At 46.8% G+C, this 25,411-nt stretch overlaps 1 protein-coding gene across 10 annotated transcripts in view; it reads left to right on the forward strand.

Annotated features, from left to right (window-relative positions):
- LOC144099464 (uncharacterized) overlaps nucleotides 1-25,411 on the forward strand; it is a 45,370-nt gene that overhangs the window by 9,256 nt on the left and 10,703 nt on the right. For 3 of the 10 annotated variants that reach the window (XM_077632781.1, XM_077632783.1, XM_077632782.1), the window contains exons 4-5: nucleotides 16,928-17,025; nucleotides 23,188-23,606. In XM_077632781.1, the coding sequence (XP_077488907.1) occupies nucleotides 16,928-17,025; nucleotides 23,188-23,456 (367 nt within the window). In that variant the 3' untranslated portion in view covers nucleotides 23,457-23,606. Of the gene's footprint in view, nucleotides 1-16,927; nucleotides 17,026-19,358; nucleotides 19,531-23,187; nucleotides 23,607-25,411 lie in introns of those variants that run through there. The other 7 variants (XM_077632784.1, XM_077632787.1, XM_077632785.1 and 4 more) reach the window with 5 other exon arrangements.

Consider the following 25,411-nt stretch of genomic DNA (forward strand, 5'->3'; position numbering starts at 1 on the left):
AATTGCTTCAGTTCATCAACTGACACTGTTCTGTCTTCGAATCCTGCTAGCGCAAGAATGTAATCAGGGGGATCGTCTGATTTCAACTCTGTCATAGGTTGTGGCAGTCGACTCGGGGCGTCGGCATGCAGAAGTTGCTTACCCGGCGAGTACTGGAGCTTGTAACGGAAACCTCCAAGGAACAGAGACCAACGTTGTATGCGAGTGGCTGCCAGCGATGGGGTCGGTCGATCTGCCCTCAGCAATCCCAGGAGGGGCTGGTGGTAGGTAACAAGGGTGAACTCCCGACCTACGAGGAAATCCTGGAACTTTGTTATGCCAAATACAAGGGCAAGGGCTTCACGTTCGAGTTGAGAGTAATTCCTTTCAGCCTTTGTTAAGGTTCGCGAACGAAAGCCGATGGGCTTGTTCACTTTGCCATATGTGTGGAATAGCACGGCGCCAATCCCATGTTGCGACGCGTCACACTCCAGCTTGAGGTCTGCAGCCGGAGGAATGGGCAAGTACCCCTGCCCGACGAAGGCCTTCTTTAGCTTGCATAAATGCTGCCTTCTGCTCAGTTTCCCAAATCCATCATGTGTTCTTCTTTAGCAGCTTGTACAAAGGTGCAAGGATGGATGATAAATTCGGCATCAACTTTGCGTAAAATGTAATCATGCCCAAAAATGCACGCAGCTCCTGCACATTTTGCGGATAAGGAGCTTGCATGATTGCTTCCATATGCTGCTCTGTCAGATGTAAACCCTCACAGTCAATTCGGTGACCCAAGTAGGAAACCGACGCCTGGCGAAATTTACGTTTGTCCAGTCTGAGCCTAATGTCATCAATAACTCCATGCTCATCAATAACCCCGTGCTCCTGGAGACGCTGGAGCACAAGCCTTAATGTATCGGTGCCGCCATGTTTTTCCGATATCAGTAAATCATCGAGGTAAGCCTGGACACTCCTGATATGCCTTGCAATACAGTGTCGATTTTCCATTGAAAAATTGCAGGCGCAGAAGCTATACCAAAAGGCAAGCGGTTGTAGCAGAACAACCCCCGGTGCGTGTTGATAACGCACAGTTTCTTGGACTGGTCATCGAGAGGGATCTGATTATAGGCGTCACGCAGGTCGAGCGTGCTGAATTGCTTGCTGCCATTCAAAGACGCAAATATGTCACCAATAACAGGTAGCGGGCATTGCTCCAGCTCTCATGCAGGGTTTAGGGTTACTTTGAGATCTGTGCAGATTCGAACGGTGTCATCCTTTTTCAGTACCGGCACAATTGGTGTAGCCCACTCTGCGTGTGCTACAGGGGACAACACTCCGATGGTTTCAAGCATTTCAATTTCTTTGGATACCTTGTCGCGCCAAACAAATGGAAGAGAACGGGCCTTACAGAATTTTGGTGTGGCTCCTTCTTTAAGTTGCAGATGCACTGGTGGTCCGTCTATAATAGCAGTGGTCGCATCGAGCTTCCATACAGCTACACGCGTTTCCATTGTGTTCTGTGCTTCCGCACCATCCACACTCTAATACCGGCTCGTCGCAGGTCCGTCGCTGCGAGCTTATCTTCATTACGGCTGTCAAGTCCGAAGAAATCGCATTGGCGTCCTTTTCTGCTGCCTCAGAGCTAAGCGCTATTGCTTCGGCTTCCTTCAGGGTGAGGTCCGTTTTCGCCAGCAGCTACTTTTGCAGGGCACTTGACCTGATGCCGCATACTATCTTGTCGCAAAGCATTCTATCGAGCATGCTTCCGAAGTTGCAGCCACCCGCTATTTGGAGAATTTCAACAATGAATGTATGAACAGACTCACCTTCAAACTGGCGCCGGTTGAAAAAGCGGAAGCTCTCAGTTATATCATGGCGTTTTGGGTCAAAATACGCACTTAGGACTTCAATTACTTCTTTGTACTTCAGCGCATTAGGCTTCTTTGGTGCAACTTTCCCTGAAAGTACTTGTACTGTGCGTGTGCTCAGTGCAGAAATGAGCAACGCCCTCTTCATTGAAGCTTGGATTCCAGTTGCTTCAAAGGAGGCTTCAACTTTCGTAATATACGCCCTCCAATTGTCCCTGCGGTCGTCATACTCGGAAAGCTGCTGATGTGCCATGGCCGAAATGGTTGTGTCCAATGGCTCTGTCTTGACCGTCGTTTCAGGTTGGCTCTCGTCGTGGGTTCGCATTGAGCTCATCGCCACTGTTACATAGCAAGTACGTGCATTGCACGTGCCGTGCTTCCGTGGAACACAGACGGACGCTCGGGATAGAAAAGCTTTTATTTGTACCGATCAGCGAGGTTATATAGGCTGACCAGTCGAGGGTGAGGGGAGGAAGGAACGAGGGAAAGCGTGAGAGATATGCGCTTGGCGTTCGCCACAGTGATAAGGCAGAGCGCTTACAACAGGGCAGAGCACCCGGGAACACAACAGTTCGTCATAGCTTGATATGCGACTGCTTCATCACACGCACAACACGAGGTCACTTCAAGCAGCCGGATTGGTGGTGCCACGAACAGAGCAAGACCCCATCCGCTGAATCTTAAACAGACTTCTCCCCATTGTAAACAGCGTGGTGCCAAAGGGGTGCTGCCTGATGTTCGAAACTTTTCACTACCACCTTGGCTTCGCATGTTTCCAGCATTCCTCGCCGCCTTTCTCCTCCGGATTAGAGATGCCTCAGTACAAATCTACCCCACTTTGTCAGAAGTCACAAGTCGCATGTTCTTTCCACCACACCAGTAACACATGTGCCTATGAAGTCGCCAGGAAACCTGGAATTGCCCCGCAACTGTACAAATACCGGAGGGGGGGCTTTTGGTATATGGTCGCGCCCTCAGCTGAAATGCTCGCGCCAAGGGGAGGCGAGGGTTAAACCCTACAAGGTAACATGCCGAACGTTTTCTTCAGAACCTGACGAAAATATGTTTCCTAGTGCAACAGCTGTACTATTTAGGCACTCCAGCTGCTAAGCGAGTGTGTGAAGCTTTCGTCGCTACATATGTTGTTTCTTTTATCTTGATGCCATGAAGGCATTCCTAACCCCCCTCGCCCCTCCCCCCTCTCGCCCCATCTACTTCTTGGTGCCAGTTCACCCCGAATATCCCGGCGCCGTACCTACCTTAAGCGCTTCAATAAGCAAGAGAGCATGCGTGACGAATTACACTGTCGTCAAGAAGAGGCGCCTTATTTTGGTATCGCTTTTCAGTAAGTCTCTACTGGGGAAAATATGCTACTTTGGTTAGCGTTACGTGGCCACGAGATAAATAAAATTCGTCACGCATGCTTCTGGGTAGGCATGTCCTAGAGCCTACTTTTTTTCGTTCTCTCTCCTGATGAAAACAGCGGGGATGAGAGCTTGTCTGCCGTGTGTCTTTCTGCTCCATTTATATCAAACTTGGTTTTCCAACTAGCTCGGACCCATACCTAATGAGAGGTCTAGTGCCTTGGCCACCGACTGTGGAGTAAGGCGGCAAGCCAGCGTTTTTTGGCAACTGGAGCAGACAATTCCGTTGAAGCGAGAAAGGCGGCCTATGTTGCTCCGACTCCTCTTAGTTGAGTTTGCTGAGAATAGTGGCATTGAAATGAAGTCGCTATTTAGAGTTGATTTTGTCAGGTTTCTTTGTGAATCGGTCGCTTTTATTGTCTTTCCTTCATGCTTTGAACTGAAGGAAAAACTAACGTTTTTGTATACTTGGCAACTGAAATTTGTTGTTGCTATGTTGCCTTATCCAATTACAAATTTCACTCAACCGTTTATTTTTAATTCTTTTCAAGAAAAAACAACAAAAACGACAGATGTCTTGCTGAATAATCAGCAAGGTGTCGCATCGTACTATCAATCAACGTCTATTCAACACTATTCAGAGGGAAACTGACCATGTGCATAACGAACAAGCCTTTAGCAAACGAGAAAATATGAACGTATTGTTTCAGACATGTCCTCAGTTGTCCGCCCCAGAAGCGTGTGGCGACGGATCGTTTGGAAAAGAAATTTCTTATTACTGCTTGGAATCCTTTACATATGGTGGAGTAATAAGACAAAGTCATCCCAGTTAATGTTGGACAAGCGGGTGTTAACCATGCAAAAAATAGTTATGTTTGGCAGATCATCCTCCGCGTTGCTGGCTTACCTGAGAAACTTGGGATCTAGTAAACAGTTTTTACGTTTGAACAGCAAATGTAGCATAACCCAACAGCATTCGGCGACCCTGATACTGTAAATTATGACTACGAAGGAGGCGCCAATAACCGCAGGCTTTTTTTCAGTGTAGCCAGTGAGTGGGGAACGCAGCGGCCAGTCATAACTTTTCTATCGGCGTGCATTTGCAGCGACTGCATCATGTAAAATACATTCAAGACTGCCAGAACATTCCTGCCACGAGCGAAACAACCATGTAGCATCAGTTTGCATTTTATTCGCATCACTGCAGTCGCTAAGCAACTGCACAAAAACGACGCCACATGCATAGCGCGCAGTATACACGACCGGCGCGTGGGACCCAACATGCCGTTGCGAGGGGAAAACAGTGGCACGGGGTGCTACAAAGGGTGTCCTCACCCTGAAAGCGGAGGCGTGGCGAGCGGGCATCGAAGCATCCTAATATGCGGTCAAAAGTGCTACTTTTTCGAAGTGTGGATGTTCACGCCATGTGCTTTTTGAACTCATCGTAGGTGCTTCAAAACGCCCGGTAAGATTTAATTTTTGTTCCCCGTGTTCCTGTGTCTGTGTACTGTTTGTCGTTGGTTGGGTTTGTTTTTTTATGCAGCGTAACGTGATTTGTTCATGAAAATCTGATATTGCACATGGTTTTGTTAGCCTAGCATTGACACTATACAACCGGTACTTGTTTCAAAAAATGCAATGTATTCTTTTTTCTTTTTAGCAAATCGAAACCTTACTGCCAAAGAAGCTTTAGATTTATTCTTCAGCCTCCTAGACGGCTACATTAGTGATTGTTTCACAGATTCTTCGAGCGATGATTTCAATGTGCCCTCCTCGTCAGCCCTTGTTCCCGTAAAGACAGCAGAAAGCGATGAGATTGATGAGCCAGCACCCAAAATTCATAACAATATTTGAAAAAGGAAAAGACAAGGCAAGAAAATGCATGCTAAGGCAATTCAGAATGATGATGGATTGGATGAAATTGACGAAGGGGAGCCCCAGTCAACGGGCTGGATTGCAGGACTGCCGACCGACATTCCCGACGCCATTGCAGCGAAGCCATCCACATTTTCATCAAATCTTAGTCCACAAAGCAGCAGGTGTGATGCATTCACCGACATCGACAGCTCATCTAGCGGCAAAGCTTTTGTGCTGGAAGAAAGTCACGAGGAGAATTCAGCCAGCTAAAAATGGACGCAAAAGTGGCACCTTGGTGACTAGTGTCCCAGCTGAGATCAGAGTTCAAGGAAAAGACCACTTCCCGAGAACATCTGGAACGAGCAGGAGGTGCTGCTGGTGCTCCACAAAGCACTCCGAAGTCCGCACGAAGTTCCTGTGTGCAGCTTGATATGCGCCGTTAAGTATCGAGTTTTTCTCGCCATAGGTAGATAGTCAGTTTTTGTAAAAACCCGTCATCTTGTGATAGTGTCTCATGCTCAGAGGGACATGTGTTGTCCCACTTTGTTTTCTACCCTTTCACGTGCACTGGGACATATGCTGTCCCTCCTTTTGAAGTTTCTTAGAATCATGTCGAATATTGCCAGTTGCTTTAAACTCATCATTTTGAGTCGAATAAATTGTTTTTTCATTAAAAATATTATTGCTGTGCTTATCTTCTTGCGCCCTATAAAAGCCAGACGATAAAGGTGAACTTGCCCCGTTAATATGGACGACCTGAGCTGTGGACAGTTTTTCTGGGGACAAAATTTTATGAATATGTTTTTAATATGGAAATTCACTGTCCGGACGGTGGAGAGGGTGGGAATGCACAGAGTCTTTGGGGTCTGTGTATTTTTTTCCGGTTATATGAACAGTGGCTGAAAAAAAAGAAACAGAGCAGCCTGAGTGCAAGTTAAAGAATGGTGTGCTGCCCGTGGAACTGCATAGCACCTGATTCAGCTGGAGGCCTGAATGAGGCCTGCTTGGTTAGAAAGAACCAAAGCAGGTATGCCGTATTTATTGCACGCAGAAGAAATATGCAATCACGCGGCAGCTGAGGGTTAGCGTGAAAGGAGATCTGGCAGGCTTCTAGGTGGAGTGGGAGTGCTGAAATGAGGGGCTGCACTACAGAACAGCTGTTACATGTGGTCGTGATAAATTTTGGTGGGCACAGAAAAAGAACAGTGCTAAAAACCGTGGGGAAAACTTAAGTTATGTTTCTTCAACCTACAAGCGCCATACAATGTGTATTCCATGAAGCCGTTAAAACTTTTTGGTCAGAGTTACAACACACACTCACAAAGCGCAGCGAGAACAGAAAAAAGACGGGCACACAATTGGGACCGCACATACTGCTCTGGACGCGATTCCCACTTCAGTGTGCATCTTTTGTGCCACCCCCCCCCCCCCCTGTCGGGCGCGCGGCCTTATCACATTCGAACGTAGCCGGAAGAAACGGCCGCCGCGGTTTATGTGCGTGTACGCGCGGGCGGTTCGGCGCGCCCAACAAACAGCCGGCCAGCCGGCGCTTTGTGTTGCTATGTGTGTGCTTGCGGCTCAGCAGCAATGGAACCCCCCCCCCCCCCAAACAGCAGTTACGGGGGGCACCATCCGATAAGACCAAGGTCGGCGTGCCGCCTCCGTAACGATGGGAACCAGCTCAAGATGCCTTCCCAGAGAGCTGACCGAAGGGAGCAGCGGGGAAGCAAGGACGAGGGAGGGCAAGCTGGAAAGGAGGACCGGGAAGAGAGGAGAGACGACCAAAAAGGACGAGACAGACGGGTCGTGGATGCCGAGACGAGAAGTCGCATCCCAACGGCTGAGTGGTGTCACCGCAATTGTGAATAGAAGTCAATAAATTCGGCACATTATAATCTGAAGTCTTCATGTGGTCTGGCTGAATGGGGAGAAGAAGAGAAAGGAGTGAAGGGAGGAGAGGAACCTGCCTGGCTGGCGCAGGCGACAGGATCTCCCGACGGGAAGCGGACCGGCCATTGGACTCATCGATACGGCAACAAAGGGCCCAGCACTGAGCGACCATCTCGGGCATGGACCAGCAGGCCAAGCCATCTCCTACAGTGAATCAGGTTGGTGTCTTGTAGGTCCTCTGCTGGGCACTGTGACTGTTGTGTGAGCGGGGAGGACGGGAACAGACGGGTAGGAGGTAGGCAGATGGAGCTGGTTGCGAACGCCGAGGTAGCACGCGTCAGCGGAGGGACAGTGTTGTCTTTGGCAGATGAGATGGCGTTGTTGAAATTAAAATTGAAAATTTCAGAAGTAGAATTGGCGACTGAAATATTGCGGTACGAGAGAGAGGTCGGGGAGGCGGTGGACGGTGTAATACAAAAGGGGGTGCGTCCGGAGAATGAGGCGGGCGTCACGGAGCATTTCGAGGTAGGCCAGAGAGCGGTAAAGGCAGACCGCAGACTGGAAAGTTGGAGTGCTGACACTGAGGTTGCAGCTGTCGGACAGGAGGTAGGCCAGAGAGCGGAAACGGCAGACCACAGACTGGAAAGTTGGAGTGCTGACACAGCGACCGCGATCGAGAAACAGGAGGCAAGTGTCAACGGGTCAGAGGAGCGCTCTGACAATTTGAAGGAAGCTGAAGAAGACAAGTTTAGCAGTGGGAGTCTCTGCGCTGTGGCGAGCAGGCTAGCATCAGGGAAAGATTCGGTCATCGAGGATGTCAGACCTCCGGAGCGGTTGGAAGGGGCAACCGCAGTGTCAGTAGTGGTGACTGCACTGAATGAGGATAGCGGCAACAAAAAGGAGCGCGCAGATCAGACCGGTAGCGCTGGCGCTGAAATGGGGTACCGCAGGCATACAAATGCTCCAGAGCGCGAAGAGCCCAGGCGCGAGCAAACTGGCGGCGCTACGTCGAGGGAGACTGGCGAACGCGCGAGAGTGCGCGCTCATGATGCGATAGCAGGTGAAGCTTTGCTTGACAGTGTAGGCGAGATCGCGGGCCGACCGTGTCGGGAGTCGCAACAAGTGAAAACTACACAACTGGCAAATGAGCCTGAGTGGGCAAACCACCAGGGCGGCGGAAAGACTAAGCTATGCTTCACAGAAAGGTCCATGGGAAGAACGTGTGGTCGAAATTGTAACAAGTGTCAGATGGCGCCCTGTCAGAGGCCGTACGACAGGGGACGGCCAGTTGTACTAATCGTCAGGAGGTACGCGCCGTGGCAGATGATCAGTAAGGGCGATTGCATAGAACCGACTGACCGCCCTCCGCCGCAGGGGTTTAGAGCACACCGTGGTGTTCGAGATGGGAATTGTGCGCAGGAAATAGCGACGCCAACGCTGACAAGCTGCCGAGGCTTATAGCACCAGCTCCATTCATAAGGGGAGCGGGGTGAAAGGGGTAACGCTGTTCCCTAGTCCTTTGTTTCGTAGTGCCCGGGGGAGGATCGCGGGACACCAGCCGCGCGCGGTTGTGGTGTGAAGTGTGATGCGTTCCGTGGAGGCACGCATCAACGTAGTGTTCTATGCACATGCTCCTTTGCCATGGCAGGTTGAAACCTGCATGCCTGTTTTCTTTGGTTTCTCTGAAATTACAGGGTTCTCCAAGCAATGCTCACATTTCTCACGTTCAGCTTGCTTAATCTTTTGATATAACAGACATTACACGAGAACAGCCCAAAAAACTGAGAATGAAAGGGCGAAAGATGCAACTTTTTGCATTGAAATACACAGCAGACACCGATCTTCTGGGACATGCCGTTCAGCTTCTGGTGGCTTCACTAGTGCCCACTTTGGAAAGTGGGAATGCGGCATCCAGCCACCTAGCGGAGATCAGTGTGCGAGAGCATCTCTCACATAACTTGGCTGGCACGAAAATTCCGCTTTATCAGAAAACCATGGCAGAAAAAAATTTGGCACGCAAATGACGTCGTTACCCCTCCTATAAGTGTCACCGCTGCTGCCCAGGCAAGAGAGGGAAACGCTGCTCCTCGCACTGTGGAATGCGACTCTTCCCATCTGAGAAGGACAATTCGACTTCCATGATGAATGGAAGCAGGCAAAACAGGTTTGGGGGCGCACCCCTCCTTTTCCCTGGGGTGGCTGTACAATACCCCTCAGTCGGATAGCAGACCATGCTCAAGATGGGAGCGGGTGGCCCCCTCCACCTAAAGCCCCTCTATCTTCGCTTTACCTCCGCTGCATCTGTCCCACCTGACTTGCCACTGACTTGCCGCGGGCCACTGTTCCACCTGACTTGATGTGGTACATGTAAACAGTGGGGTGTTGCCTCTGCGAGATACACTAGAAAATACAATGCACTACTGTTGTATTCATGTAAGTGCTGCTAGAAATTACACAAAAGGGAAAGTCGCTGCCGCCAACGTCAGCTGGCCTTCAGCTTTCGGAGAGTAAGGTTCCGGTGCTATGAAGTCTTCATTGTCTGAAGTTGAATCGCTCACATCTACATCATCAGGCGAGACGGCAAAGCGTGGTCGGAGATAGCAGTTCACTGCCGACGAAGTATGAGACCAGCGTTCTTGTACAGAAATCTGCCTTCGGGTCTACGCTGCGCCACATCCATGCTCATCATAGGAGACATCATTCAGGACGCACGTTCAATAGCAACATTCATTGGCACGAATGTGTGCCAATCTCAGCTTTTCGCCTCTTAAATAGATGCGGTCACCATTTCTTGAGGCACCGCGGCAATTGACCTGGCATTTGAGAACATACCATACGTACACATGCAGTGCACGAAGTAAGGTACGTATCAACATACTACTCCAATCACAAGGCCATGGTACTGTTGATCAACTTGGACCTGCAGACCCCGTCGTCAGAGCCCATGGATGACTAGACATCCCCTGAGAGTATGGTGGAGTTCTGCTGTGAACCTTATAAAGAACTGTAATGTCAACACCATGGTGCTGCTCGGAAAACTCAGTGTCATCGTGCTGAAAAGTAGTGTCACCGAGAAAGAACACACAACTCAACGTGGGTGAAATACTGCTTTACGGAGAACTCTGCAAATAAAGCTCAGCTCAGAGATCGCAATATGGCCGCAGCTTGTCATCTTGTGTTGTCGCGACCTTATAAGTAGCAACGTTACACTCGGAAACATAACGCAGCAGCACTAAACTCAGCAACATTTCAGCGCAACACTAAACTCATCAACACAACAGCTACGCATACTCATTTTTTTCTTCACTTTCAACATTGAAAGTTGGTAGTTGTGTAAGAAATGTGCCTTAAATAACAAATACTGACAATGTACTGTGTTTTAGAACAAAGCTAATAAATGTAACTGGAGAGCATATTCTGCTGCATAGGAAGATAGGTCATGTTTCAGCTTTAGCTCACCCCCGCAAGGTAGGTTCTCCGCACCTTCATGTGAATGAGTGAGGAAGCGTCCTTGTGGGTGCAGGTAGGGAAGGCTCACGTGGCGCAGTGATCTGCATGGCCAGACCACGGTGCCGTGCACGCGTCTCATGTTGTGCGTTGCCTTCGGCGGATGGAAACAAGAACTGCACTGCAGAAGGAGTGGAATGGGGGAGAGAGACAGATGGTCATTACGTTCAGAGGCTGTGCTGCACGACTGGATAGCTGGGCGCCTTCAGTGGACTTGAAGCCGTTGGGGAAAAAAAAGATAGAAAAGCAAAAATAATGGGCACTGCGGAATGGTGAAAACAGGGACGGTGAGAAAAAGAAACTGGACCATTGATATAGTCAAGTAGGATAATGTGAGGTTTTTAATACCGTTACTTTTCAGCTCATTTCATATTGTAACGTGCTTCCACAGAACCTCGACGGAAGAAGCAGAAGATGAAGGACTGACCCGCGGAGAAAGAGGAAGAAAAAGAGAGAGCTGAAAGACGCTGCTAGGCTTCCTGCTTCCATCCTGCTTCGACCGGTCCCCTCTTTGAATAAACCCCGTGCGTGCAAAGTACGTAACAGGTTGGTGGAGGTGCTGGGTATCGACCACGGAGCATTCCATCTACCGAAGGAGCCGTAGACTCGCAGGCTTCCCACCACTGCCATCGGACATGCCTGGAGACGACAATGCTGAGCAACCCGGGCCATCCACAGCGAACAACTGGCCACATTATCGAGAGCCCCGCACATTTTTTGGAAAACCTGAAGAGGACGTTGACGAGTGGCTGAAACACTACGAGCGGGTGAGCAAATACAATCGATGGAACGCTGCTACTAAACTGGCTAACGTTGTGTTTTTCCTTGCCGCCACTGCCCTTGACTGGTTCGACAATCATGAGGATACACTGAGTTCATGGGCTACCTTTACGACGAGATAAAGAAAAATTTTGGGGATGAATCGGCAAAGAAGAAGCGTGCGGAACAGACATTGCTTCACCGCGCGCAAGTACCCGGAGAAACTTGCACGGCATACATCGAAGCCATCTTAAAGTTATGCAAGCTAGTTAACTCCAGAATGCTTGAAGAAGACAAAGTCGGCCACCTTCTAAAAGGAATTGCGGAAGATGTTTATAATTTCCTGATTAGCAAAGAGAGCCTGAGCACCACCGCTGACGTTATAGAACATTGCAGAACATTTGAAGCTCTTAAGCTGCGTCGAATCACCCCTAAATTCGGAAGATTGGCCAATGTCACCTCTATAGCCAGTGTTGAAGCCAGTCCTCCAAATTCTATGGCTGATATGATTCGAGAGATTGTGCGCGAGGAATTGTCCAGATCCCGGGATACCTTCTGCCACACACAATATCTGCGGCACAGTTCTGCACCGGAGGAAGATGTTGCCGCCCTGTCGACTCCGTGGGCTCCACCCAACGGCACTTTGCCCATGGACGATCGGAACATTGCCCAACGTTATCGCCACCAGCCGACAGAAAGGAGGCCCACCTACCCAGCACCTCCACCAGTGAGCAGCACGTGAAAAGAGATATGGAGACCCAAGTTAAGGCTATGATTAATCAGGCTCTTTCCCCAACCGAGCGTCGCACTCTAGTGGAACTCCTTCTGAAACACGTGTTCGTGTTCGACTTTGCCAAAGACGATTCAACACCACCGCCTACCAGTCGTATTCATCACACGATCAACACCGGCTCCGCACCTCCTATACGCCAGAAGCCCTATCGAGTCTCAGCCACTGAACGTAAGTTAATAGATGACCAAGTTCAAGAGATGCTAAAGCGAGGCATAATTCGAGAATCCTCCAGTCCTTGGGCGGCTCCAGTTATCCTTGTTAAGAAAAAAGATGGCACATGGAGGTTCTGTGTTGACTACCGTCGCTTAAATACGGCCACGAAGAAGGACGTCTACCCGCTTCCACGTATAGATGACGCAATTGATTGTCTGCACTCCGCTTCATACTTTTCTTCTATTGATTTGAGATCCGGCTACTGGCAAATCCCCGTGCACGCTGCAGATAGGGAAAAAACGGCATTCATTACACCAGACGGACTTTACGAGTTCAACGTTATGCCTTTCGGATTATGTAATGCACCTGCAACATTCGAGCGGTTCATGGATACAATCCTGCGTGGCCTCAAGTGGCAAATTTGTTTATGTTATCTGGACGACGTTGTAATTATTGGCAAAACATTTAGTGAGCACAACCGCCGTCTGGATATTGTGCTTGATTGCATGGAACGAGCTGGCCTTATCCTCAATTCCAAGAAATGTCATTTTGGGAACCGTGAAACAATTGTTCTTGGTCATTTAGTTGATAAAGAAGGTGTTCGACCAGATCCAAAGAAAATTGAAGCTGTCAAAAGTTTTACGGTGCCTCAATCAGTGAAAGAGCTGCAGAGTTTTTTAGGGCTCTGCTCGTACTTTCGACGCTTTATAGCTAGGTTTGCGGACATCGCTTACCCACTCACGTGTTTGCTGCATAAAGATGCACCGTTCAATTGGACCAGCGAATGTGACGCAGCTTTCCGGCATCTGAAATTTCTTTTGACCTCGGGCCCCATCCTACGCCACTTCTGCCCATCTGCACCAATTGAAGTGCACACTGATGCAAGTGGTATCGGTATCGGCGCTGTACTTATACAACGCCATGGTCACGATCAGCACGTGGTAGCATATGCCAGCCGTTCGTTGAGTAAGAGCGAAAGAAATTACACGGTTACTGAGCAAGAATGTCTCGCCGTTGTTTTCGCTGTACAGCGCTTCCGCTCCTATCTGTACGGGAATGCTTTCACCGTCGTGACCGACCACCACTCGCTTTGCTGGTTAGTGAGTCTTCGTGACCCCTGTGGCCGGCTTGCTCGATGGGCTTTGCGCCTACAAGAATTTAATTTCACTGTTGTGCATAAAAGCGGCCGTAAACACTCAGATGCCGATTGTCTTTCCCGTTTGCCGCTTCTAACGACTGAGGACGACGCAGACAACTTTGATGAATACTTGTCGTCACTTTCACAAGCCTTCCCCGATCTTCAAGTTTTTCGAACTGAGCAACGCAAGGACCAAACATTAACCTCTTTGTTTGATGCCGCTCAAGATTCTGTAAAGAATACTTTTTGCATTCGCGACGGTTTGCTTTATAAGAAGAATTTCGCTTCTGGAGGAGCACGCATGCTTCTTGTCGTACCCGAAAGCCTACGCATCACAGTTCTTGAAATGATGCACGACGACGCCACGTCTGGGCACTTGGGAGTGACACGCACACTCCACCGCACACAACAACGATTTTACTGGCCTAACATGCGTTCAACCATCCAGCACTATGTAGCCAGCTGTGTGCAATGCCAGCGCTTTAAGCTGCCGACTTCAAGTCCACCGGGCAAATTGCGGCCAATCACACCTCCAACAGCCCCGTTTGAGCAAGTTGGCATTGACCTCCTTGGACCTTTCCCACGATCCTCTAAAGGAAATCGATGGATTCTTGTGTGCGTAGACCACTTAACCCGTTATTGTGAGACAGCCGCGATACCAGTTGCTACTGCGTCTGAAGTATCTAACTTCTTACTTCGATTCGTCATTCTTCGGCACGGCCCTCCTGCAGTTCTCATTAGCGACCGTGGACGTCAATTTACAGCGGACGTTGTTGAAGAACTTCTCCGCCTCAGCAGCTGCAGTTTTCGCCACTCCACGCCATATCATCCCCAAACGAACGGTGTGGTAGAACGCACTAATCGTACGCTCACCACCATGCTTGCCATGTACGTCGCTGCAGATCATAAGGACTGGGATGGCGTACTCCCGTTCATCACTCATGCGTACAACACCGCGCAACATGAGACAACTGGCTACAGCCCCTTTTACCTGCTCTATGCTCGCTCGCCTCGCTGCGGCCTTGACACCATGCTACCATTTTTCATCCACGATGAACCTTCTCTTGCGACCACACTCTGCAGAGCTGAAGAAGCTCGCCAGCTTGCCCGCGTTCGAATTTTATCTTCGCAAGAGCGTTCCAAGAACCGCTACGACGTCCAACACCAAGAAGTTTCTTATGTTCCTGGTGACATTGTGTGGTTGTGGACCCCTCTACGCAAGCGTGGTCTGTGTCAGAAACTGCTATCCCACTACACTGGACCATTTGTTGTGTTGGAGTGCATAAGTGACGTTAATTACGTTATAGCACGACTAACTGCTAGTGGTCGACGGTCACGCCAATCTCAGGTGGTGCATGTAGCCCGCCTCAAGCGATTCCATCCCAGACGGTCTGTTTAACTCGCCCGACGGGCATCGTCTGCGAGGAGGGAAATTTAACGTGCTTCCACAGAACCTCGACGGAAGAAGCAGAAGATGAAGGACTGACCCGCGGAGAAAGAGGAAGAAAAAGAGAGAGCTGAAAGACGCTGCTAGGCTTCCTGCTTCCATCCTGCTTCGACCGGTCCCCTCTTTGAATAAACCCCGTGCGTGCAAAGTACGTAACAATATATAACGCTCTCTTTGCCATTATGTCATCACTGCAAGGCAATTTTATTCATTCTTCTTATGTAACAGACATTTTGGCACAACTAGCCGGCTCATATATCGTTTCTGGAGGACACTTCTGATAAGATGGACAAATTTTTATGGTCCCCTCAAGCTCATCTTAAAGGGAGACTGCTGTGTAATTGAATTTCTTTTCTGATGCTATTTTGGTTTCAGCTACCAAATGGTGGGTACGACGTCAAAGGTGTATTTAGGTCACGTGAGGCATGAAAAATACTCAATATAATCGCATCTACGTCATTTTAATTCATAGCAGAACTTGAACCAGCCTGCCTTGAGAACCGAAATGACAATAAACGATGTATCAGCAATAATATTGCAGCTTTTTTTCATTTTCATACCTTGCGTGACCTAAACCCCCCTTTGACGTCACATCCATTGTTTACGTGTTTAAACTTACCAAAACAGCTATTATTATTAATAGGGACTAATGTCTTAATGGACACTAATGTAAAATAGAAATTAATGTCTTGTACATCATTACAGAGATGAAAGCATGCAACTGATTAGGTGTCTATACTCTGTTAATTGATACTATTAAAACACAGTCATATATAGCCAAACATCAAAAGTCTGATTTCCTGTACTCTTGTGATCGGTCAGTGGAGTAATACAAGACCCCATGGACCATGGCCTATTGTTGCCAACTGCTGTTTCTTTATTTAGTAGTATCCTACTGTAAAAGTTTCGCAGTGTTGGGTAGAAATCAGGTTTAGCCTGATATTTAAGAAATCTGTTCGTGATGCAGGAACCAAGGAAAATTGGGTTTTACCTGATATATATGAAGGGCCTTATGCATAATCAATGCACAGTCTGTATCTTTCCAAATGAGTCCTGTGAACAAAGCCTTTTCTTCTCATGCCCTTTTTTTTTTCTTTGTGCAACACTGCCACTTCAGTGACAACCAACGGTTCCACATTGCGTTTAAGACATGGTGGACTGCCTTTCGGGCGGCTGACTTCATCACCTCGTCCCACTTGCTCAGAGATTAGCAGCAATTTTGCTCTTGCCCTGTGCACATTCTTTTTTCTTTTTGTCTTGGGAATTGCCATGTAACTTGAATGAAGCTAAAAAATTAAAAAGACGTAATGTTGCATGTAGCTGAAGCCAGCTACATGTTTTAGGCAGCTTTGCTGAGAATGTCAGAGTATTCTGTTTATTGTGCCATTTGAGTAACGAAGGTTAATAGTGCAACTTTTTAGTGCCTCATTTCAAACCATTGCAATTCTGAGTCGTATGATGAAGCCCTAGGATATCTCAGTAAGTTTAAGGAACCTGCAGAAAGTATGCGTGCAAGGTCTCCATTGCCACCTGTTGGCTCGAGGATCTTTTCGCCAGTGGCTCACTCTTGGGTCACACTGCATACAAGAAAATTTAAGGATGGCCCACCAAGGGAGCCACAAGAATTGCTGCTGCAATTAGTTAATTAGTCAGTGGAGGTGAGATATGATAAATACTGACTTGAGCGAAGTAGCTGTCTGTGACATGCAGTGTTTTTGTCAAGTGCACAGCATTCCACTCTTCATGTTATGCACACTGGATCTCAAGCACAAAGGAATAATAGTGCAACACGCAGCATGACATACTAGTTTTAGTGTTTAGCTTTGATGCTCAACATTCTACATTAACCCTGTTCACAAGCACGGTACAGTTACAAATGCATCACATCTTGTATACCTGTCTTCGGACACTGCTTCCAGGACCGAGATACAAACTCACTGCAAGCAGTCAAACACATACACAAAGCGAGGTGATGTTAGCGAGTGTCTTCACTACCATGAGGTGTGGCACTGGATGTAGCATTTCATGAAAGTGAGAAGTTTAGTTTATAGGATCCTTCATGAACACAATCCCTGCTGGTTTGACCTGTTCCCAAAAGGCAAAGCAAACAGAAGAGTCAGAGTTGAATCTGGAGTCACTGGCATAGTAATCGGAGTATGTTTGATGCATGGCATGCAGGTTTGGAGGTCTCATTCTGCAATCTGGGTGTTTTGGCCAGAACAGCCTGCGTGCTTTCTCTGTTGGACCTCTGCTGTTTCTCGTGCCAGTTTTTCCAGGTGAGCTTTTCTTGTTATTTACCAATCTGTGATTCTTCATTTTGTGTAGTTAGTATTGCTTTAGTTTCTGTAGCTTGAGCAAGTTCGCTGCCCAGGAATTAGTGCGCATGCTTGTTAGGGGCAGCATTTACTGAGTTGTGCCTTAATGTGGGCTAGTTGGTGCATTATTCCAAAAGTGTGATGTGGTACAAAAGAAGGACACATACACTGTGAGACACACATACAACACACAGAGTGCACTGGTCGCTTTGTGTGTTGTTTGTATACAGGGCACTATGTGTGTCATATGTATGTCTCTTACGGTGTCTGTGTTTTTTTTTCACCGCATCAAAGCTGTAGCTGGTTTTTCAGGCATGATGTGCTTTTCAGTGCCATAGTGAGGAGCTTTAAAGAGAAGAGCACTTCAGCGGTGCTAGCTGTATACCCCTACTACATACTGCTACTATGTCAGTTACAGCAGAACGTTTTAAGGCGTACTTTAAGCAGTAGTTTCGCTTAAGAGGTGGTCACATGAAATCCTGACTCAGCTTCCATTCAACCTCATGCATTTGGTGCCTGCTTTCAACGTAATGGCTTATCGTGAATGTCTTGGTTAGTGCGTACGTGTCATCATGTACAAGGCTGAAGGGGTCTCAAAGTAGCCATGAACTTCACCACGCACTGCAAGAAGGCTTCACCAGTGCTGCTAACGCACACACCACCGATACGGTGGCAAAACAGTGTAGCACGTGAAGAGCGCACTTGCAGCTGCTGTCAAGCCCAGAGAGAGAGCACTCTCCCATCCCATCGCTGAGCAGAGCTTTAGATCATTGTCTTGCTTCATTGAATCTCTGCATGTGTTGAAGTTGCTTCTTTTTGGCGGGGATATGAACTAAACCCCAGGCCCCCCAGAGATGATCTTAGCAAGAATCATAACGACGTTGTCGCTTTACTGAGAGAACTGAATAGTAAAATGGACAAAAATCACTCAGAAGTCCTGTCCAAGATTAGGGAAATAAAGGAAATGCAAATAAATCTCAAACAGCAGATGAGAAGTTTTGATTACCGGCTAACAGCTGTGGAAGCTAACATTGCTGCTTCACATTCCTACTCTGAAAATGATATTGCCCGTGCAGTATCGGACACTATTTAAACCAAAACGACCGCCCTTAGTAGACATTTAGATTAACTGGAATACAGATCAAGGCATGAAAAACTGCTGCTCTACAATTTTTCTGATCAACAGTCGGAATCATGGGTGGAATCGGAAAAAAAGTTTGCAAGCTATTTTATCATTAACCATGCAGCTAGGTGATGAAGCCCAGGCCCAAGCGCATAGGTTGGGCAAGTTTGTTCCAAACAAGTGTCATCCCGTCATAGCCAAGTTCTCGAGATTCAAAATCAAAGAAGCCATTTTTTCCAATAGGTCAAATCTAAAATCGTAAGGCGTCAGTGTTTGTGAAGACTGCTGTCCAGCTACTCGCACATCATGACAAAAACTGTATGACTTTGGTAAAGCCAGTGGTCAGCAGTTCTCAATTCGATACAACGAGTTGTTCATCAACAAAAAATGCTTTATCTACCTCCCCTCGACGGGCATTGTCTGTGAATGTGAATGTGATAATCCTAACGATATGTCTGTGCATGTCAACACTGCTGAACCTGCATCTCCTGAAAATTATTCACCTTTATCTTAGCAGTCAAACTGTGCCTGCGATTCTGCAAGTGAAATTTCTTTTCTTTTTTCAAATATTCGAAGTCTAGTGAACAAACGTAATGACCTGTGCTCCCTCATTGAGACTTAGCTCAACACAAAGATTTCTAACAACGAACTTTTCAACTGCGAAAAGTCTTTTAACATATATCGATGTATCGTGCTCTTAGATCTAGCGGAGGTGTCCTAATTGCGATTGCAGACCATATTCATATTGTATCCTCCTTAGAAATGGCTTGCACATGTATGCGCATTAACCACTGTGACATGGTTTTTCTGCACATGCTACCGCCCCCGTACTGCCCCTTCCTCATTTTGCATCGGTCTTCATGATGTATTAAATAATATCGTCGTCATATTCCCAAATTCACCTTTATTCCTGTTGGGTGATTTTAATTACCCTAAAATAAGTTGGTCCGTCCCCGTTTCGTTTGCCTCAGACCAGTCATCTGAAACCGCAGTATTTCTAAACATGCGCACTGATTTGAACTTCTCGCAAATCATAACGCAACCAACACGAACCACGCCAACTAGTTCCAATATTTTAGACCTGATTCTGACTACTTCCCCGATGTTGTTCATTCACTTACTTTTCTACCGTGTCTGGGTAACCACAGTATTATTCTATTCTCGTTTGCAGGAACCGCGAGTCGCTCCGCGCCAGCGTCAAGTTTATAAGAAATTACAAGACAGACTTTGCTTCGATAAAGAGAGAACTGTGAACATTTTTAAATGAATACCTACCAGATTTTTTTGCACATAAGTTTTGAAGAGAACTGGTCTTTGTTTAAAAAAGAAAAGTCAATTTGCTAACAGATAAATACATACCCCAACGTGTCATATCAGGCAGGCAGTGATCCCCGTGGTTCAGCATTTCCTTAAAACGGCTACTAAATAAAAAGGAAAGATTGTTTTGGAAGGCAAAATTTAGCAGTAGGCACAATGACTGGGTTGCCTATCAGATAGCTAACTCTCTATACAAAAGTGCAATGAAGAGCACTAAACAAGAATTCTTTCAAAAGACCGTGCCTTCTTTGCAGATTACAGATTCTAAAGACTTCTGGAACATTATTAGCAGCTCAAGATCCAACATGATGTCTTTATCCGATGAAAATGTCGTTGTTATTCCTAGTGAAAAATGTTGTGATGCACTTAATGAAGTATTTTCAAATATCTTTTCGCGGCTGCAGTCTGTTTTTCTGCCTGTTATCGATGACATGAATTTTCCTCCAATGGACACTGTACTTATTGACTCGGTCGTGTGCCGAACTTACTAAGAACTTAAAACTGTCTTCGTCCTCGGGCATAGACGGTATCAATTCAACGTTTTTTAAGAGTGCCGATGTGTACTCATCCATAATCCTCTTTAAACTGTTTACTCAACCTTTGAATTCTTCAGTGTTACCAAACGAATGAAAGGTGGCCAAGGTGGACCGTTATTCAAGTCCAGTGACGCATTTTCACCCACTGACTTTAGACCAATTTCCTTAACTAGCGTTCCATGCAAATCTTTGAACATACAATCTATTCCAACCTGGTTAATTTTCTTCAAAATAATTCATTCTTTACGCCACATCAGTATTGGGTTTCGCAAATCTTCTTCATGTGAGATATAGCTTATACCTTTCACTGATGACCCTCTTGTTGCCATAGACTCTGGATCCTACATTGACTGCATATATTTCTAGATTTCTCCAAAGCGTTTGAGCTTGTTAAACATCAATTACTTTGTTGAAGCTTAGCGGCTTAACATTGATCCCAACCTTTTAGCATGGATTGAAAATTTTCTTCTCAACAGAACACAGTTTGTATATCCTGATAACTCCGATTCTTCTCCTTCTCCAGTTTACTCCGGTGTACCCAGGGTTCTGTGCTGGGACCGTTACTTTTCCTTACCTACATTAATGATTTGCCTGACCCATTAACCCTTCTATTCGATTGTTCGCCGATGACTGCATATCGGCACATAATTTACAGAACGATTTCTTCTATCTTTGACTCTGCCTAACTTCAGTCTGACATCAACAATATATCCGACTGGTGTAACACCTGGAACATGCACCTTAACCCTAATAAGTGCAAAGCAATGTGAATGTTCAGGAACCCGTCTCCTGTTTCCACTGACCTCTTTGACTACCAGATCGATGGCCTTTCCCTAGAACACGTAACACTTTACAAATACCTAGGTGTTTACATAACCAATAATCTCTCCTGGCAAACACATAGTATAAAATTCATATGCAGCAATGCCAATCGCATGCTTGGATATTCAAGGTCAAATTTCACTATGGTACCGTCCTCCTTAAAACATTTATTCTATAAATCATTCGTACGCCCAAAACTTGAATATGCGTACTTGGTGTGGGGATCCTGGTCTCGAATGTCACACTCAAGCGTTGCAGTCAGTGCAAAATCGCTCTGCAAGATTCATACTTCGGTACTACTCTCGTTTATCCAGTGTATCGAATGTGAAAGCTACTTTGAACCTTCCACTTCTTTCCTTACGAAGAAAAGTGTCTCGCTTATCTCTCTTTCACAAAATTTATCATCACAATCGCCATCTTAAAGAGGCACTCCTCTCTGAACCTGAATGCATTTCATCCCGTAGAGACCACCCTCATAAAGTAGGCATCCCCTTTTGCCGCATAAACACATATTTTCTCTCATTTATTCGCAAGACAAGCAATGAATGGAACCACCTGCCCACCTCAATTGCCACAATGTACTGACTCTGCTTTCTTCAAATCTTCTCTCGGAGATTATGTTTATTCCCAGTAATCTGCATTTTACCGCATTATTGTAGTTGATTCCTATTTTTTCCCTCTATTTTTCTGTATTGCTACAATTCCTGCGTTATAATTATATATATATTTTTTTTTTCATGCATTCCACTCCCTTCTGTAATGATTGCAGAGGCCTTGAAGGTATTGAAATAAATTAATAATTCAATACCAGTTGCAAAACTTCACTTTAAAAAGTGGCACTAGAGTCAGCAAATTCCATGCGCTGACTACGACGCAAGCTACATCGGCGAAACCAAAAATTTCAAAGAAAGAATTCTGCAACATAAAAACGACGTTCGCAAATTTGCAAGAGAGCACAATCCAGTAGCCGAACATTCCGAGGACTCCGACCATAGAATCAACTTTGAAGAAACCCGCATCCTCGGAACCGAAACAAATTACCACAAGAGGCTCCTTCTGGAATCCTGGCATATCCAAACCACCCCGAACAATATCAACCGCACAAAAGGAAACCTGCCCCCAGTATATGCCCCCCTCCCCTCCCCTCCCCCCGCGCCTTTCACGACACAGCTGTCGTTCTTTTCACCCCCCCCCCCCCCCCTCCTCCCCTCCATAATTGAAAGACGCTAGCTACTGCCCTCAGTCACCCCTGATGGAGCCAAGTCGGCTTCGAACGTTGGGTTGAAGTTAAAATTTTGGTTGGAGATGTGCAGTTTATTATAAGTCTTCAAACCCAACCAGACAGGTAAATCTGTCAAAATGTTTAGTTGTCAATAGAGTCAGCTGCCACATTCCGGGTGCTTAAGGATGGTGGCACCATCTGGAAGTGCCAAATCAAAGCTGTTGCCATATGTCGCCACTGTCTTTCGAAAAGCCATTTTCTTTGCTTCTTTTATCTCTTAATTTATTCATTGGACTGCTATATCTATGGGTTATTCTCAGTGCATCTGTTTCACTGATTCTTTTGGCAGCCAGTTGTATGTTTATGAAAAATCTCGAAGTTTGCGTTTTGAACACAGCTTACATTATTCACGGCAAGCGGCACAGCAATCCGTAAACACCCAATTTCGATCACCTCAAACTGCCGTTTTATTGCGAAAGCGCTCCCACATTCACCAATCTTGTCACCGTATGTAAATACATATATACAATCTTGCGTCGTTGTTTAGCAACCCAGTTATTACCCGAGAAGAGCATCGCATCAGCTACGCGAGAGGTTGCTTGGGAAGAGCAATGTGGGTTGCTCAGTCCCAACCAGTTGATGAGATAGAAACAGCCACCCGCCAGTGCAGTAGCAACCGCTGCCCCACTGCGCTGCTAGTGGTGTGAATACTTGCCTCCATCTGTGAATGTTAAGTAGAGAATGAGCAGTTCTACATATATGGGCATTAACCACTAAATATATAACATCATACCCTTAAGGCAGAGCTTATTAAGTGCCCCCTCTAATTAAAGAATGAACACCTGCTTCGCATGCCTACTCGGTTTAACTACAGTAAACCCCTACCAATTTTTTTATGCATGGGCCCCGTGGGATGTTTTGCAGCTGGTAGTATCAAGGAGCACTGATCGCCAGGGGTGCCAGCATACCCTCCCCATGCCCAATGCCCTTCCACACAAACGCCGCTGTTCGAGCAGTCATGTTCTGAGATACACGGATGTGCATGGTGGCTTCACAGTTTAAGCTGGCCAGAGCAAGCTTTCATTTTGCTCCATGTGCCACAGCCACCATGGCTGCATTGCAGGCTGACTGGCGTCCTGCGTTGGGGCCCAGCACACCTTGTGTCGAGGCGAGGCGCCGAGTGTTGACCATCACCGGTGACACCTGTGAAGGATTCTTCGCAGAAGCCTTGCATCAGGAGGACAATGTGGGAACCTTCATCTTCTGCACTTTCTATATAGACAGTGCAGTAGTGACTTCTCCAGCATGGTCCGATAGTGACATTGTTGTCTGTGTCACTGGCATGGAGGAAAGAAGAATCAGTCGCTGGTGAAGTGATCCAGTGCAAGCGACATCATTGACGAAGCTGAAGGCAGCCCAGACCAGCTCCTCCTCTGTGTTTTCTGTGCCTGGGAGAATGCGCTCCTCGGGCCTCTGGGCACCCGCTTCGCTGCCACTCACAGTAGCCGCGTGAGGGCGCTGCATAAAGTGGTATCCGCTCAATCAGGCGCTTGGTCTCTGCTGGCCTGAACTGAATGAAGACACAGACAACACAACCTGCGGACAAATCTCTGTAACAAACAGACAGCTAGCACAGTGGAAGATAGTAGTGTGTAAGTGCTAGTGTGCTAATAGTGTACTAGATTGCCAATGTATGCATAAGTTTGTGCGGTTGTATGTGTGAATCAACGACACTGGAACGAAGTCGCATGCTCACATAGTGCACCTGTGTGTTCTTTTTCTGTTGTGTTCTTGGTTTTTTAGGTGTTATTATTAGTGTGTATGTGTGTGTGTATTGCCTGTTTGTTGGATGTTTGTTTTTATTTTTTCTTCACAAGGTTTGGACATTGTACATTGCATGGTACGCACCTGATACAAAGGGTGTGGCCATAAAATTGAATCCAGTCCGGGCAGCTGGTGCCAGACTGTCTGCGCAGTATGAAGCTTGCAATTCCCAGCTTGCATTCGTGTTTGATTACATTTGTGCTTTTCCCATGCTTTTGCAAGCCCGTGCTCCGCATGCAGTCTCTCCAGCTGCGCTGTCAGTGTGAAACTTGCATTCATGTTTGACTGCATTTGTTTTTCTCGGGCTTGCAAGCATGTATTTTGCATGCCTCAGTATGGCTTACTGTTGTGTACCATTGTGCAAATCGAATGAGAAAGACTTTTGGGTTGTTGTTCCACTAAATACCTGCAGCCTCCAGTGTACGAGAGAGATGGCTTGCCATAATTAGACAGGACAGTTGGTCGCCTAATGCAACTTCAAACTTTGCTAAAATATGCAGCCGCCACTTCAGAACTCAAGATTTATAGAGTGAAAGAGGTGGCAACTCAAAAAAGATGCAGTACCATCAGTCTTTGAAGACTACCCTTCACATTTGTAGCCCAACGTAACAGCTGAATAAAGTACAGCAAGCATCACTAAACTTAACTGTGCTGGGAATGCTTGCGCCAGTTGCAACGCTGCCTCGTGACTGCCACCGAGTGCAATGTTGACACCATCAGATCTCGAAGCTGAAGAATCGGAGCCCGTGGGCACTACAAGCGTCGCCTGCAAAATAACAGACCATCGTGCTGTAGATTTACAGTGCCAGAATGTATGTGTGCTCAAGGCTGACTAGACTGCATGCAATAAAAGTGTCCAGGTCGACAGCAAACCGATGTCTACTTTGCTCTCTAGAGAAAAAGCCAAATGGAAGAGGAAAGGCACCTGAGGACCTGCTGAAACTGAGATTACAGCACACCGTTGACAAGTGCAAGATGTAGCTGAAGAAATTGCGAGAGGATTTTTTGGAAGGAGCAGCAGAAAGAGAGGCTTCAGCTTTGTTCCTCATTAATCAAATTACCAATTTCAAGAAAAAAAGACCTACCTGGTCAGAAGAAACAACTCGATGCTCTGTGGTACTGAGGCATTTATCAACAAAAGCTTATAACATATTCGAGGGGAGACGCTTTTGAAGCTACCAGACTGAAAAACTAACCAGCTATGTTGGAACTACAAGTGGCGAGACTGGCTTCAGCAAACTGGTGGAACTGTGGCTGATATCTAAAGCCAAGAACTTGGACAAACCACATTCAAAGGTCTGTTCACTCATCGTGAACAAAATGAAAGTAAAGGAGAAGTTGCAATGCAACAAGCAATGCGACTGCTTTGTTAAGCGAGTGGATATTAGGATGGAAAATCAAAATGGTGACCTTGTCTTGGCCAGTTTGCTCCTGTGCTTTGTCATCAGTGGATTGATAACAACGTTTAAAATTCCAATAGCATACTATTTTACTATATGGCTA

Source organism: Amblyomma americanum, chromosome 7 (genome assembly GCF_052857255.1).
Source record: "Amblyomma americanum isolate KBUSLIRL-KWMA chromosome 7, ASM5285725v1, whole genome shotgun sequence".
NCBI classification, from domain to species: Eukaryota; Metazoa; Arthropoda; class Arachnida; order Ixodida; family Ixodidae; genus Amblyomma; species Amblyomma americanum.